The sequence below is a fragment of the Thermobia domestica genome, chromosome 12 (genome assembly GCF_964235325.1).
Source record: "Thermobia domestica chromosome 12, izTheDome1.hap1.1, whole genome shotgun sequence".
NCBI lineage: Eukaryota > Metazoa > Arthropoda > Insecta > Zygentoma > Lepismatidae > Thermobia > Thermobia domestica.
This window is the reverse complement of record NC_137465.1, coordinates 81,949,949-81,967,753: the sequence shown is the minus strand read 5'-3', so window position 1 is coordinate 81,967,753 and position 17,805 is coordinate 81,949,949. Positions and strand designations below refer to the sequence as shown.

At 37.2% G+C, this 17,805-nt stretch overlaps 1 protein-coding gene across 7 annotated transcripts in view; it reads left to right on the top strand.

Annotated features, from left to right (window-relative positions):
* Nucleotides 1–17,805, top strand: part of LOC145666536 (zwei Ig domain protein zig-8-like) — a 1,346,876-nt gene that overhangs the window by 1,266,381 nt on the left and 62,690 nt on the right. For 5 of the 7 annotated variants that reach the window (XM_081733847.1, XM_081733844.1, XM_081733846.1 and 2 more), the window contains one exon: nt 12,202–12,275. The exons of 1 other annotated variant lie outside the window; for it this stretch is intronic. In XM_081733847.1, coding sequence (XP_081589973.1) covers nt 12,202–12,260 — 59 coding nt within the window. In that variant the 3' untranslated portion in view covers nt 12,261–12,275. Of the gene's footprint in view, nt 1–909; nt 1,045–12,201; nt 12,276–17,805 lie in introns of those variants that run through there. One more of the 7 variants, XM_081733849.1, reaches the window with a different exon arrangement.

Sequence of the window (17,805 nt, the reverse complement as noted above, 5' to 3'; positions counted from 1 at the left end):
TTTATTTTATTATTTTTTTTTTGTTTTTGCTCTACCGATTAGTTGGTGTGTAAGAGGTATCTATGTCTGGGCCTTCAGCCATCTTATTAATATTAATTAATTATAATCATTTCCCCCACTTCTCATATTCCTCCTCAGATACCTCCTCTGCACCCCACACTCTCCTTCTTCAGTTTCACAAAACCACAATTTTCGTCATAATACGAATGCTGTTTGTTCATTTTTCGATAATTCTAAATCTGTGTACAGAAATCATTCCTCTCTGTCTCCATACTTCAATCTCTCTCTCTCTCCCTCTCTCTCAATGTCACCCAGGAATTCATATGGCTGAGATCAAACCTTCGACTCTTGAAACCACATGTACGCTCTCCAGCAATGTGCTCTATAGGTTGATTGCTAAAAATGGTATCTTTTAGATTATATTCGGGGGGGGGGGGATTCTCCGCCAACATAAGATATTCACTTTTTATTAGTTTATTAGTATACATTTGATCAAACAATACGTATTTATAAAGCTTAAGGAAGAGGGAATTACACTCTCCTGTCTTCCCAAATGACCCCCCTGAAACATTTGCTTGCAATTACTGAAAAGAAATAAAATGAATCATTGAATAACACTCATTTCTGTCAGTAGATATTTTAGAGCTCTGTGCGTGCATTACAGACTTTGGGAAGCACAAATCATACTGCCGTTATTGGCAATTTCCGTAGGTTTCTTAGGGATCATCTTACTAGCTTGCAGTCTTTAAAGAAGGGAAGGAATAGAACTAAATATCTTTAAGAACCTCTGGGAAGATTGTGCGGCTTTTTTTTTTAATTTAGGCTCTTAAAAATATTTCAGAACAAACGAATGGAAAAGACTTTTTTAAAGCTTTAACGTTGTAATCTTGATTCCTGTTTCTTTTTCAGCTGAATGGAAAGAATGTACTACGTCATACTCACTGCTTTAGACAAGGAGAGGTGGAGGAGGGGTAGGAGTTGTATTGAATCCTATAAGGAGCTATTCGACTAGGACATGTATTTCTGGATGCATGAGAAAACGGGGCAAGAGTTTGTTATTAATTTGGACTTAGAATTTTTGTAACAATTTTTATACCCCGAACTGTACCAGAAACTGTATTAAAAAAAATAAATATCCTAAAATTAAATATGTTCCGTCTGAAACAAATAAGACTACTTTTTAAAATTTATGTTAATTCTTCTTTATAGCTATGAGGTGGGTAATGATAAGACAGGTTGATTCCGAACGCCTGCGAAACAAATGCTCCCACACGTTCTTTTCTATTCGCACTACCTATTCCTACACCAAATAGGGTGCAATAATCTCTGAGTGACATCGCGCCCTTCCCTCGCAAGTGACTTATAGCTGAAGTATGTCCGCTATGCACATTGAGTCATGTTATTTCCTTTGAATATTCCAGATGAAAGACTTATAAATAAAGCAACCCGACAAGAATTTCGCAATGCAAGACGAGAAATAATTTTGTCATTCAACCAGAGAACTACGAGCTTAAACATACGCATACGAAATAATTTTGTCATTCAACCAGAGAACTATGTGCTTAAATATACGCATACGAAATTATAAGCGATTAAACTACATTTCTTTACAGATGCTCAGTGGGCCTCATCAATTCTTAAGGTACAAAATCCGTGAGTGAAGCAACTTAGCTAACGCCCGCTCCAAGATTAATTACACCTGGTAGAATAGCTAGAACACCAATATGAAGTTGCCCCCACCTGTTAAAAAGAACAAATCGTAAAGTGTGTTTTTGTGCAGGAGTGAGGCGAAACGCTGGCTGACGAAATGACAGAAGAGAGTCTTTGGACACTTGTACTCACAGTAAACAGTACAATACCAGAAGCTAATCCCACTTATATTCTTTTTAAGTTAATTGATTCACCGAACGTATCTCATAATGGGAATACAGAAAATGGTAAAGGAACTTCGGGGCCATGTTTTGCAAGGTAGTAGTGCGCATCTAAAGTGTCAATAGTACAAACTGAGTGAACACAACAGCCAGAAATAGCGAAGAAAAGAAGTTTTAAAGTTTCCGACTCGTCTCATAGAGGATAGGACGCGTTAAATTACCAAATGATTGCGTAGCAGAATAAAGAACATGTACAACTCAGGTGCAAAGGGTTCTGGGTTCTATGCCCGCTCGAGTCACTTTTGTTTTTTTCTTTTAACCAATTGAGTAGCCATTTGTATCTACAAGTAAAATATTAATTCACCATATGATTGCAATGCACCAGCATCGATTACCAGCTTGACTGGGTGAAAATGAAAATGGAAATTTAAATGCAAAACTCCGTATCTCATGTGTTTGGTACGAGTGAAATATGCTGTATTCGTTTTTAATGCAGTTGATTTAAACGACATCGGAAAGATCATTGTTCATCTCAGCAGCTCCGAAAACCATGATTCGACACTAATATTGGTCAAGTTGCGTTGCTGAGTTTGGTTTTAAACGGGATCGGAAGTGTCACTGGTCTTTTCTGCGATCCCAAAAACTACGGATCAGACACTAAGGTCGGCAATTTTTATCATTTATATGTAAATCTTGCATGTTGCGGGACATGGCATCGGAACTGTCACCGGTCATCTCAGGGAATTCGGAAACTAAGGATTCGACATTAACACGGGTTATCTTTGATCAGTTTTATGTATTTCCTCCTTCCCATCCCCTCCGATGCGGTGATGAATTTGGATGTAAACGGGATCGTAATTGTCACTATTCATATCAGCGACCTCGAAAACAATGGATTTGACACTGAGTTAGTAATTTTAGATCATTTTTCCGTATCTCCTCCCTCCCCAAGTTGCGGTGCTGAGTTTGGACCTAATCAGTACCAGAAGAATCATTGTGCATCTCAGCGACCCCGAAAAGTAGATAAGACTAGACAAGATATCGGTCGTTTTCGCTCATTTATAAATTTTCCTCCCCCTCCTTCTTCTCCTAAGCTGCACCGTCAAAGTCATATGACAAAACAATCTCGAGTAGTTGAAAGTAATGAAGTCAGAAAGATAATTACTTTCATTTTTACTTTTTATATATATTTCCCTGCTCCTCCTCCACTCAGTTGCGCCGTCAAAGCAAAATGATAAATATCATCACAGGCCCGAACCCCATCTATGCTGAAAAGTTCATCGAAATTGGTCTAGTAGTTTTTAGAATTATGAGGTTATATATATATATATATATCCAATTCCCCTAAGTTTCCGTTTTAATGTACAATTATCGAAACATAAATAATTAACTTCAATAATAATACAATAATTAATCTTAGAATTTAAAAATAAGTGAATAAATAAAACGGCTCGAAGCATAGGACGACACTTTCACCAACAAAATCTGCCGATTTCTCATGGGAAGCTTCGCACTAAACTCTTCTTGGTATATTAAGACTAATGATTAAGAAAAGGTCAATGGTTCTTCGTAGAGAGACGTCTGATTATCCTTCAGTTTGTTTTATCGTGTCATTCATATTTTTTATTTTAATGTCTTACAGTAGGAATACTTCTTCTAGATCTTTGTGTTTGGGCATGGTACCCTGTATTGAGGCGACATTGCCTCTTAGAACCGCCATACTTATTCATTGTATGAGAAAAGTGCTTGCTGTGTAATCACCAGATAACTGCATGATACGTCTGCCTACTTATTTTATAAAGTTAATACCTTCTCTGCTCCATGGACCACTAGATTCAATAGCGATAATTACAAAATGATATTTTTCCGCAAGATTACTGTATTTTCTCCATTTTTCCGTTTCATTTCGGCTGGCTTTATTTCCCGCCTGAATTGAAGAAAAGGGGGGATTGGAAGGAGCGAACGTATCTGAACATGTAAAGTCCAAAATTAGTGCTTTACGTCTCTTCCACGTTAACAGTGTCATCCTATCTTTTTTTCTTCATTTATCCTACTACACCCAATAGGTTCTCTTATTGCAGGTATACGGGCTGAGATTCGTGCTCTCATTATAATGCCATTAACATTTGAGTGGCGAGGGTGTCTGCCTGCGCATTTGGAACATGAAAGGCCATGTAAACCATTTTTATTTACTTCACTCTTACATGCTTGACATTTGTGGGCTTCATGTATATCTGCCCCTACACGTAACCAATGGCTATTCGGAAACATTCATCACTTAGGTGAAGGCCGAGCGTGGGCGAAGGTAGGGCTTTGAGCGAAGCACCTGCTTCTAAGGACGAAGCAGAGATTAGTCTTGCTTTGTCTACTAAGTTGTCTGCTGAGTGGAGTAAAAAGGAGAGGTGTGATTTAGTAATAGGCATATCCCATGTGATTTGTTTTGATCTGGTGTTGATTTCGGGTAATTCTAAGCCAACTAATATCGACCAAGTTATAGAGCAGTCCTATCTCAGAAATTTCGTGAGAAATTACATCGTGTTGGAGAAGTGATTCGATTAGGAATTTGGAACCATAGAATGATGCCAAGAAGGCGGGAATAGCCATATCTAAGGCTCGTCAGATGCCTAATGATCTAAAATTGATCGGAGGAGAAATACTATCGCCAAAGTGACATGATAAAAAGCCATCCAAGTACCAAATGTCATGCATGTTGAAAATTTGATCGCGATCGGTCGGCTAGTTCAAGAGTAATGAAGTCAAAAGACATCTATTTAGATTTTTTACATATCTCTCCCCCGCCCCCCACCTTTCCTTTAAGTTGCATCGTGAAAGCAAAATGATAAAAATTATCCCAGGACTGAACATACTCTATGTTCAAATTTAATCGAGATCTGTTGGGTGTTCCAAGACTTATTAAGCTTATATATATATATATATATATATATATATATATATATATTAAATATCCCCTTCCCCTCCCCGCCCCTTGGTTCTACCGTCAAAGAGAAAATATAAAGAAACCTTCCAGTGCTGAAATGGATCTATGTTGGAAATTTGATCGAGATCAGTCGGATGGTGCAAGAGTTATTAGGTTTTATTTATTTTTAGACATCTTTCCCTCTCTCCTAAGCTCTATCGTCAAAATGATATGACAAAAGTCACTCCAGGTGCGAATCTCATCTATGTTGAAAATTTGATTTAGATCGGTTTGGGGTTCAAGAGTTATGAAGTCACAAAAAGTTACTTTCATTTTCATTTTTGTGTATATATATCTCCCCCTCCGCCCCCTACAATGTCCCGTCAAACTAAAATGGCAAAATCGTCCCAGCTCCGAACATCATCTATGTTGAAAATTTTATCAAGATCGGTTGTATGGTTCAAGAGATATTAACTTTTATTTATTTTCATATATATATATATATATATATATATATATATATATATATATATATATATATATATATATATATATATATATATATATATATATATATATATACCCTACAACTCCCTTAGCGCCATAGGATCTATCGTCAAGGTGAAATTATATAAAACTTTCCAGTCCCAAACCTCGTCTATGTTGAAAATTTGATTGAGATCGGTCGGGTCGTGAAGAGTTATTAAGACACAAACCTAGTCACTCTTATTTTTATTTATATTGATTTTTTATCATCCCGTCCTGCCCCTCCTCTACGTTGTTCCGTAAAAGTGAAATGGTAAAATTCATTCCAGTCTCGAACCTCATCTATGTTGAAAATTTGAACAAGATCGGTCAGGTGGTTCAAGAGTTTTTAAGTTTCATTTATTTTGTCATCACCCCTCCTCCTCCTCTATGTTCTACCGTCAAAGTGAATAGCTAAAAACACTCCCAGGCCAGAGCCGGATTCACGTCAAAATTTTGATCGAGAACGGTCGGGCGGTTCAAGACATTAAGAGTCACAAGCATAGTCACTTTCAATTTTATAATATAGATAAAGCAATAGAAATGGTCAAATCAGTTGTAAAACTTGCAATATTTCATGCTAACTAAAAACAGATTTTAAAAAAATACATTCTACCTAAAGTACGGTTCATTAAGTCGTTGACGAGCTCTGAGGGTTTTACGGTGTGGAGCAATAAGATATCTGTGTGCAATATGAACGTGAAGCTTGGGAGAAGAAAGCGGTGAAATCCGTTTTCAAATCGGTTCGGAAATAGTGCTAAAATTACCAAAAACTGATTTGGTTTTAAGAACAGAAGCAAACATATGAATCGTTCAACAATGAATACTAAATTAGTGGTTGATTTTTTTGAAACATTGCCATCATAAGTTAATTAAAATGTATATAATTGAAACAAATTTATGTAATAAACTAAATTAATGGAATCATCAAGTGACGGATGTGCTTCGCAAGCTGGAAAGATGTCAGCTTTTAGAAATAGTGATTCAGTGTCAAGTGCTAGTAATGGTAGCTGTTTCTTTGATGCTTCTAAAAGTGCTAATGTATTGCCTTGTCCTCATTGTGGAAAGCATTATGTGAGTGCCAGAGGTTTAGCTATACCTGGGCCAAGATATTACTGTCACTAAGATGCTCGACACATATATTAAGACGTGTTCCAAGAGGTGCTCGTTCAACGGTGGCTGACGCACTCGCAGAGGTGTTAAACCATATAATAATTTCAAATGATGCAAAAAACTGGATCAACCTTTGCCTATTTCCATTTGTTGCTTTAAGTGCTCCCAAACAATCAGATAAAGTTAAGAATCTAACTACTTGGGTGAAGCAGCGAGTTCGCCTCTGGTGTAATATTGGCCATGATGCCTTAACCTGGCCTTCAACGAAGATGAACAAATCTCGATTAAACCACAAATTTTCTAATTTGAAGGTTGTAGAGAATAAACTTGCCGATGGTGACATCCGTGGAGCAGCACGTCTTTTAATTTCTGATGATACGGTTGCGACTCCGGACACCTCTGTATTGGAGACCCTGTTGGAAAAATATCCTGCCCACCCTGGCAATTTCATTGCGCCGGATCTTCCTAATGGTCAACACACTTTTCAAGGAGTTTCGACTATGGAGGTTCAAAAAGCAATTAACTCCTTTCTGTCAGGCAGCGCGGGAGATCTAGATGGGCTTCGCCCTTCAATTCTAAAAGACTTTCTTTTTTGTCAAATACTGGAATTGAAGGAAAAACTCCTAAAATGTTTATGTGATCTATTTAATTTAATCATTTCTGGAAAAGTACAACGGAAGTTCGCCCACTATTCTTCGGTGCCAAACTTACAGCGCTAAGAAAAAAGGATGGTGGTATTCGGTCCACAGCGGTTGGGAGTGTTTGGCGCAGAATATTGGCAAATATTGTATGCATTAGAATACGTGAGCCAGTTCAGAACTTTTTATCCCCTCATCAGCTTCGTGTTTGTATTCCTAATGGTGCCGAGGTAGCTGTTCACGCAACCCAAGTTTATTTCCCTTCTACTCACAGGGCTACTAAGGCGATTGTAAAGTTGGATTTTCGTAACGCATTTAATGAGCTTCGCCGGGATACTATGCTTGCCGCAGTGATGAATAATTTTCCTTCAATTTATCCATATGTTTATCAATGTTATGCTCAACCAAGTGATCTCTTTTTCAACGGAAACACTATTTCTTCTCAGAGTGGTGTACAACAAGGTCCAGCACTTTTCGCTATAACCATTCACTCTTTAGTTAAATCACTGGATACCAAATTAAACATTTGGTACTTAGACGATGGAACAATTGGTGGTGAATCCGAGATAGTTCTTTCATCTTTAATAGAAATAAATAAGAAGGCATTTGGCTTGGGCCTTAACTTTTCTAAATGCGAGGTGGGTTATCTTGGAACAGATGAAACCGCATTCGACGAAATCTTTAGAAGATTTGATGAGGCTGCACCAGGCATACGCCCTCTAAAATTCAGAATGCCTGTCTTCTAGGTGCTGCTCTCACGTCGGAAGCACTCACTAACGTGCTATTGAAAAAAATATCTACTTTAAAATTGTTCTTGTCTCGACTTCCCTCAATTTTAGCCCATTCAGCCTTTTTCCTTTTACTAGCATCTTTATCAATCCCTGGCTTAACCTATTTTTTCCGATGTTTTCCATCTTGGCATGAGAGTTCTTTGCTGGAAAAATATGATACTGTCCTGAAAACTGGCCTTGAATCAATTCTGAACTGCTCCTTAAATGACGACTCTTGGACACAAGCATGTTTACCTGTTGGTTTGGGCGGTCTTGGTATTCGACGAGCTGTGGATATGGCGATTCCTACATTCTTAGCGTCATACCACGGATCTCTGCGTTTAATCGAAGCTCTCCTTCCACAGGGTTATTGTTTGGACCCAGAGGGTTCAGTTCAAGAAGGCTCTAATAAGTGAGCAAACCTAGCAGATACAAACCTTCCGGAGATTAACAAAAAGTGTTATCAGTCATCTTGGTATACACCAACTGCATGTCAATTACATAATCATTTGTTACAATCTAATGTTGTTTCGGAAGATAAAGCCAGGCTTCTTGCTGCCTCGTTCGGAAGCGGGTGCATGGTTGATGGCGATACCTTCTCCGCCTTTAGGCCTTCATTGGTCAAGTGAAAGCTTTCAAATTGCTGCAGCCTTACGTTTAGGCTTAGCAGTTTGTGAGCCTCATCGCTGTCCAGCTTGTGGGGGTGAGGTTAACCAACGTGGCCTGCATGGTCTTTCATGCATGAAGAGCGCTGGTAGATTCGCCCGACATTCCTCTGTAAATTATATAATACTACGAGCCCTCAACACAGCTGGATTTCCTTCAATACGGGAACCTTCTGGTTGCTGTCGTTCGGATGGAAAGCGATCGGATGGGATGACACTGGTTTCATGGATGAGAGGTAAATGTTTATTGTTGGACTTCACATGCGCTGATACATACGCTCATTCAAGCCTCCCTCTGTCAGTAATGAACGCTGGAACTGTTGCTAATCGCAGAGAAGCTGAAAAGCAAAGAAAATACAACAACCTTCTCGAAAAGTTTGTTTTCACTCCAATCGCTATTGAAACCAGTGGTGCTTGGGGTGCAAGAAGTCTTGAATTCATTAGGGAGTTAGGAAGACGCATTTCTTGTGTTTCCGCGAAGTTCGCTCCACATCTTATCTAATAGAGCGCATATCCGTTTCTATCCAACGTGGTAACGTCTCGTCGGTCCTTGGCACTTTACCACCTGGCAAGGGACTGGATGAGGTGTTTATACTCTGAGAAGAATTGTTTTATATATAACAGTTCCTGGACAATAGTTTTTCTTTTGACGTTATAATTACATAATTATTTCTGACTAGCAGCGTTCACCCCGCTTCGCTGCGGTCACCCCGGAACGCAATAAACTTTGTTACTTAGATAATTTTTACTTTTTCGCTTTCAAGTGATTTATAGCGCCTGTTAGTTATGTTAACCCGCCGAGTCACAGGGTCATGCGGGTTGCATATAAATACGTTTATTTTTATACCTATGATGAACTAATAACAAAGGATTTCTACGTATGGACACCTGAATGGTCAATTATCTCAAGACACTGGTAATTGAAAATTAAAGTGATATGATAAAAACCATCTAGGGTCCACATCCTAACAACCCCCCAAAAATGAAAGAAATCGGTTCAGCCGTATTAGCGTGATGAGCGTACAAAGGATTTTTTGTACGTATTGACACCTGATTGGTCAATTATCTCAAGACACTGGTAATTGAAAATTAAAGTGATATGATAAAAACCATCTAGGGTCCAAATCCTAACAACCCCCCAAAAATGAAAGAAATCGGTTCAGCCGTATTAGCGTGATGAGCGGACAAAGGATTTTGTGCGTTCTCTTTTATATATATAGATTTAATATTTCTTGTTTCCGACCATGAATCGACATAAATATGTTTAAATAAAGTATTTCTACCTAAAAATATTTGATTTAACAAATTGAAAACGAAACTGAAATGTTATACGAATAATAATCAGCATGAAATTAATTTATTTGTGTGCGGATGCAGATATATATAAGAAAATTAAATTTTGAAAAGAATTGAAATCCATTTCGTAAATATTTTGATATCACGAGGTATATTATGGGTACGACAATCGTTGTGTAAAAAATTTCTTGGCGCTTCGTGTGTATATCTGTGGACAGTATGCGAATTACAACGGGGATGAGGGGAAGTCGCTTTTGGTAATACTATACCCCAAAATGTTGAGGCACTTCCAATAGGATTAGAATGATGAAATTTGGCATGATTGTAGCCTTCCGGAACTCATCCATAGGAAAATTGCCAAGAGTGAATATTTTTTGTTTCTAAGGGGTCTAAAGGGGCTGAAGGAACGCCCATGTTATTTAAATAGGCTTTTTTTTGGTATACAAAATCTTATCTTTTAGATAGTTGGAATACGAAAAGAAACTTGAAATTTGGTAGAATTGTGGATTTGAGAGGTGCGAGGCAATAGGCCGAGTAAAGGTGGGGTTAGGGGGCGGAGCCTTCAGCTAGCCAAAGGCTAGTCTAATATATAATACCGTAACGGATAGTAATTGTTGCCCTCATCATAAATTAATGATTTCAAAATAAGAAAAATAATATAAAAGTTTCTCATTGAAAGTTGAACATCTTTCAAAAGCAAAATTTATGTTTTGGTGTATGCAAATTTTCAGAGCTTCCAATATTAATTTTGTTTCAACTTAGCAGTGACTCGTCCACATCCTTATCATAGATTTTTTTTTCAATATTGGCAGATGTGATTGTTTGCTGCCGACAGAATCACAGACATCTATACGTAAATAAAAATACTGACAATATATTTAAAACTATTTTGTCGGCATTAGAAGGTGTCTGTTTCTTCGCTGATTTGCTTAAGGCGATATATTTCCGTTGTGACCTTTTTATGTCCTCAAACTTGACCTCTATTTTGAATAATTTACTCAGTAGCTAAAAAATACACTTAGAACAAACACCAGATTTTCAAACACTTGAAATTAGATTGGCAGCGGATAGGCGGGAAACCTATTGATGGAATCTTGGTAGAAGGGTGATAGATGAATTCCATACTACATGAAAATGGAAGCTAAGTGTGCAATGAACTAAGCAGACAGAGGTAGTGTAAATTAAAAATCTCCCTAATTTCCAAAAAAGCAAATTGTCGCTCGGTTGTGTGTTCTGAACACGACGAAAGAGCAAGTGCGCATCGGAAGGACACATAACTGCTTCCAAAGTGATGATGAGCTACAAAAATCACGACAAAACACGTCGGCTAAGAGAAGCGGTAGTCAGAAGAAAACCGTCAGTCCGATTTCTCACTGAGCATAAAGAGTGCTGTGAAATGAAGAAGGTACTCAAGGAGCTCCTCCCACAGTCTGTGTCAACAATCACAATTTCAGTAAGATACATGACATAGATATACTGGTTCGGGATGTACGGTCGAAACCGCTGATAAGGGCATCACGGTTAGCATAATTCCAATAATGTCATGAAATTGGAAGTCGAGCCGCATGTGACTGGAAACGTTTGATATGGCTGGATGATTAACTGTTAATTCTATTTCAAACTACAGACTGTGTTTATGTATGTTGGATGCCTAAAGAACCATATGATCCGCAGTGTTTCCACCCAACAATGAAACACGAACACTATACGATGCAGTGGGCTTCAATGTTCTGATTTTAGTTAAGCCCTGTAATGAATCATGCCAATTACGCCACTGCCTGTGATTATGTTATTATTGTAGGTGACAATCCATCTTATGTTACCGATGTTCTTTCTGGGATATAACGTCATGCTTAAGGTGCATATTTCACTCATTCACTAAGCTGGAGCATAGTTTGAGTAACATCGGAATGAAGTTTGACACTTCACTTGGCCCGGATCGGTCATAATTGTACATCTAAAGTCTCTTTTGGGGACATGAAACCAATGTATATTGTTTCTTCCAACCTCTCTCACAGAAATGAGTGATGCACTACTCAGGGATGTAATATTTGCTTTTCTGCACTTGCTATCAGGGCTTTTCTGAGGGTAAACAGGGCTTTAACGATGCAGTTGCAGTTTTTAATTTTTTTTCATTAAATTAATAAGTATCTGTCCACAGTGATAGTGCTGCCGATAGAAAGCATACGAGACTTGCACCACTATCAATAGTAAAATTTGTTCAATACTTTGTGTTAGCGAATTATGGAACTAGGAATATGGTTATGCACAATACTGCTAACATTGAATTATATTGTTAACAAGAGTGATCGGAAAGAAGTTTGCACAACGTATCAGTTTTGTGTTATTCAATGTAACTTAACGAAAATTGTATAGTCGATTAATAACATGTTTGTTTCGTTACAGTTTTGAAGACATCGATATCTGACCGTGTATTCGCGAGAAACGAGAATTTAAAATGGTGACTCGTCTGGAAAACTGGTGAGGAGCAGAAGGTCAGTGATGCGGTTTCTGTAGGCCAAAACACTACACTTACTGAGAGTATTCGTCTGGCCAGAATAACATAACACTCAATATCAGATGAGCAGGAACTACTACGTGGTATTGTCCAACACATTGGTTAATGTCATTAAGTATAAGAAAGAATGCGCTATGTGAGAGCCACGGCTTTGTGCGAGAAGCGTAAGAAATCCAGAATGTTGACGTCGCTGAATATTTTGCAGCGTTATGCACCGGATATAAAGATTTTTTTTTCACTGGGTAGTGATAGGCAATGAAATAATATTTCATCCGTTCACTTCATCAAGCAAGCATACATCTATGGAGTGATAGCATAGTTCTCCACCACAGAAGAAGAAATTCAAAGTGGACTGGTTCGTTCGGAAAATCTTGCACAACAAATTCCGGATATATATATAAGGAGCTCATAATAAAACGCGCTAGTTCATCCACTTACGAGTGCTTTTCGACGCAGATTTTCTATAAACCGCGAGCGCTGAAGAGATCTGTACTACCTCTTCGGTTCGAAAATCACTATGGCACTGTGTAAAAACGGCTGTGAAATACAGCATTTGATTGAGAAAGCGCTATGTCCACCGTGTTGTCCGGAACAGAACGCACCATTTGACAATGCAGGAAAGTGTAGTCACATCAGCTCACAGGTTGTTTCGCGTGTAATCAGTATCAACGAGTCTACTGCGGTTAGGAACGTTGTTGACATCACTTGGCGTCTGTACGGCGATAGTTTTACGCTTCTAACCACAGTAGTTTCTATAAAGCCCATTCGATTTTTTCCGACAGATGCGGTGGTCAAAATAAAAACACACGTGCTGTCCATGACTTATTCATGTGGTTGCTGTGAAGATATTTTGTCAAGAATATTACTATGGACTTTTCAGTGCTAGGGCATTCTTATCCCCCAACCGAGCGAACGTTTGGAGTGTTAGGAAAGTCTTGTGAAAAACATTCCGAAATTTTAACTGTGATAATTACAGTTTATCTATCGTACACGATAGTAGTGCGAAATTGGGACAGTGAAAGCTCTAAGCGTGTACTAGCATTAGAGGGATGTAAAAGTATTATGCAATTCCCTACAAAATACAGGTATCACTGACATGAAACCTACGTTTCTGAAAAAAGCTTTTCACCAAGGGTGTCCGGGATTGTTTTCAAAATGGAACCAACGTACAGTTTTGACGACCCTTTTAAACAGTATATGTCACCACCGTAACGAGGTATGAAGATTACCAGAGTACCAGATGCCCCACCATTACTCCAAGAGTCGAAGCACCGATGCAAAGAAAACTGACGTTGTAAATCTGAAAAAACGATTCGGAGATTACTGCAGACGTGAATCTGTGCTTCAATGCTATATCGACCTGCACGTTGTACTGAAAGAAAGTGTATCCGAATACGACTGCTTGGAACAGGAAGTGGATACCGTATGAAACACAACACGAAATTGAGAGCGTATTACTGCAGAGTATATTAATGCGTATGTGTATTCTTATAGCAAAAGTTTATTGTTCTCAATTTGTAGTGTGTATGTTCGTTTTATGGCGTGTAACCGTTTAATATTCACACACAAAGAGAGAGAGAGAATTACCCTTCTACATGACTCATACAATGTTGTGTGTAGCGTTGTAAATAAAATGTACTCAAATGTATTTCTGTATTTCATTTATGGACTCTATGATACATCATATTCGGTGCGTTCGCATCAAAATATACTTCTTCCAAATGTTTTAACAATAACTCGGCTATTATTGAAAAACTGATATTTGTAATCATGCCACCTCAACTTGTAGTACTTTAATTAACATATAACATTAAGAGTTTACTTAAATCCGTGACAGTTTCGAACCTATTAGTTTTTCGGCTCTCTTAAAATATTTGCTATTATAGACCCAGCGCTTTTTGCTGTGGAGATCCTCATATCTGCTGTTGATCCATTATTTAGAATAGGGAGAAATGAGTAGTGTGCAAATGTAAGTTCTGCTATCAACTCAGAATTTTTAATTATCTTACTTATTTACTACTTAAAGCTTTTATAGCTCACACTGTAAAAACAAATACCTACAATTACGTTCAAATATTGATATTGATACTTAAATCTTATTTACTTAGTTCTCAATTAGAAATAATTACTTTTCAATTCAATCCATTGAAATTTATGCAAACAAACACTGATTAATTTCAAATATGAATTGAGTGGTGTACATCTTTTACAATAACATTGAAATTACTACTACTTAAGTAAATATTTCTAATTAGGTACCAATTTAAGAACTCAGTTTTCAATGCATTTTTTTTTTAAATTCTCGTTTATACTTTCATTTTTAAGAATGGGTTATATATTTTAAAAGCATTGAGTAAATTCTTCACCTCCTTGTATTTCGTAAAAACTTTTCTACTTTCATTTATTTAAATTAATCTTTGAATTTTCATTGTATCTTTGCAAAAACAAGGTTTCATAATTTCTATATAACTGCACTAATCTATCTCAGAAATATATTTTCTTTTAAACATTTTGAAAAGATCTCATATTATCTACCTTTCTCTAGATCTTGTAAATTAACAATTCTTAAGATAGTAATCTCGGTTTTCTTGCTCAATTGTGATTCCATTCCCTATTTATTATATAGAAAATTCTAAAGTTAGATAATCATCTTCCAAATCAGTATATATTACACCAAATCATATGTATCTAATCTAAACTTTTATCTGCTATATGTTATATAAATTGAGGAGAAAGTAATACTTGAATTAACTACATTCAACTAAAATATTTCCCCATAGTTAGCTTCTATCTTGTCCAATTTTGATATTTATGTGTTGTTTTTATTTCCGTTTCTTTCAAATGAAGAACGGACGTTGCTCGATACTATTAAGAATAATTTTAAGAAGTCAACAGTCTTCGAAATTTACTATTGAGAAAGTCTTTATTAACATCTTTTACGTATATATATATAAGGTGTCCCATAAGTCCGTTTACATAGGCCATCTCGGTAACTATTGAAGACACGAAAAAATTATAAGAGAGCAATGTTGTTCGAAAATTTGTGTTTTCAATCTAAAATGTTGGAATTTTCGAAATTGGACCAACCATTTGGGCTCTACAATGGTATAGCGCCCAATGTTAAAGAAAAAACACAACGTTGAAACGTCTTCGTTGGAGAAAAATGAAGACAAGTGCATGTGTTTTGGAGTATCCTGGATCAAGGAGAATAGAAGGGCGACCACAATGAAGGATACTAAGGACGATCACACGCAGCATCAATCCAAGGCAGTGGCGTCACCATCAGAAAGGGAGGGGAAAGGTACGAAAAATAAATTTAATTGAATTTATTAACGGAAAACTAGTATTAATTGTTTGGTGTTGTTAACGAGATGAGATAAAAGAACAATTACAATTAGAAAGGGCTTAAGTGCCCAAATTCAAAAACAAGAGAAAAGTCGATAAACAGGAGTTATCGTAATACAAGTTAAACGGGTACTGCGACCATACGAGTGCTTTAAAACAGAAGCAACAACTTTTAGGCTATAAACTCCTTACAAACGTATTGTGCTTGGTACCAAGACAAGTTTGAAAGATACAATTCAATTTTGCTTATTGTGGCACTTAGATCCTGTCTCATTATTCATCCGTTGTCCAGAAACAGAAGCGCATCACGTTTCCAGACGAGTTGAAACGAAATAGATTGATTATCTCGTACCCAGCCGTTGGTGTGGTGCTAGTGTGCCTGCCTGCAACACAGCATTGGGTAGGTCGAACGTAGGCACGAAACCTGTTCCAACAGGCCGTCCTGAATAAGTTATTTTCTCAGTCCTCCATGGTACTTGCCAAGATACTCCCTCTTCTCATTCCAAGACGGCTTCCTTTTGCAGTCGTAGAATCTCCTAAAAGGTCGATGTGATCTTGAAAGATTCTCGGCTGGTGAGCATTATTGTTCATTTGGAGTTCAGGTCTCGGTTCGTAAACTTGATGTCTCATCTCATTTCGTTGAATGATTGCCTAGTGTCGTGTATGAGTTTTCGAAAGGAGACGAGACACGAGAATGTTGTCTCGTGAGTATTTCTACTTATTTTATTGGAAAGGGATTAAGAATATAGAAGGTAGCTATTTGAGATATACCATCCCAGCATTCATCTGATGGGTGACAATGGTATACCATCCTCGTTCCTTTGACAAATGAATGATATCAAGATAATGCAAGGGGTACCAGTGCTCGTCATCTAATTGTTAAATATGTGAAAGAACATAAAAATCGCACTGGTTTAAAAAACACTATTATGTATTTTCATAGAAGGCTGAAATCACCTCAGTGTAGCCAGAAACGACACCATTTAGAAAACCAAAGTAGTGACCGATGTTTCAACCATTACCACATGAATAACCTGTACCCCAGTCAGACGCGATACTGACTGAGCTATGGCGAAATTTATAGGAACTGAGAAATCAAATAAATGAGGAAAGGAATCGAAATGCCTGAATAGGGACAAAGTAACTATTCGAGTCTGCATTATTTGATGGAAATTCCGCTGAAGGTAGACAGAAGCAGGAGGGGAGGAAACTGTCAACTGTAGCAGAAAACTACAGTGAGCGATTTTCTTAAATGACCATATTTAACTGGCACGGATTCTTATCTTGTTCGGTACGCCTTTTTTAAAACTGATTCGGTTCGAGTCCTGTTTAGTGCATCATTTCTTTAATTAGAGTGGGTTCGGCATATAGCATTAACCAGATTAATCCAACATTATACCTCGTACTAGTTACTTACCACTGATGGTTCGCTCAACGTACATCTGTGCATGCTGCATACGGAATTCAGGATTTGAACCATTGCACAATTGTATAATTAATGTCTTCGACCTCGTGATTGAAGAAAGAAATAATTGTCGAAAGCACAAACATAAAAATTAATTACTCAATATTTACCTTTAAGACTTATGCATAATGATTTCACTTAAAATATATTTATTGAAATGAGATATCGCTCTGTTTCAATCAAATGCCTAGACATGGGATAAATTGATATATTTTATTTTTCAAAAGCTTCAAGTTACATATTTATGAAATACTTACGTATCATATTTATAAATATTGCAACTGTTATGTTTGCGATAGCCCATATTATAAAAGAAAACCAAAGCTTAATAACAAAAATGATATTTTATCGAAATGCCGGCTTATTTATTATTTTATTTGTTTAATTATTTTATTCACACGTATATAGCACTTGCACACATTTCACATTGGTTTTTGCCCCCTTTTTCTTTATTTTTATACTTTTATTTCACTTATTCACACGCACAAATAACTCTTCGGACAACAGGTGAATTCTAGATGATAATATCCACTTTATAGATTAATATATTGTTGCAGCACTATTATTTCCAAAACGACATAATGAGAATTTTCTTCTATTTCATGTTTCCTCATGACATTGTGCCTACATGTTCGTAAGTTTAAGTTTCTGGTGTTCACTTTGGATAATTTAACGTAATCGT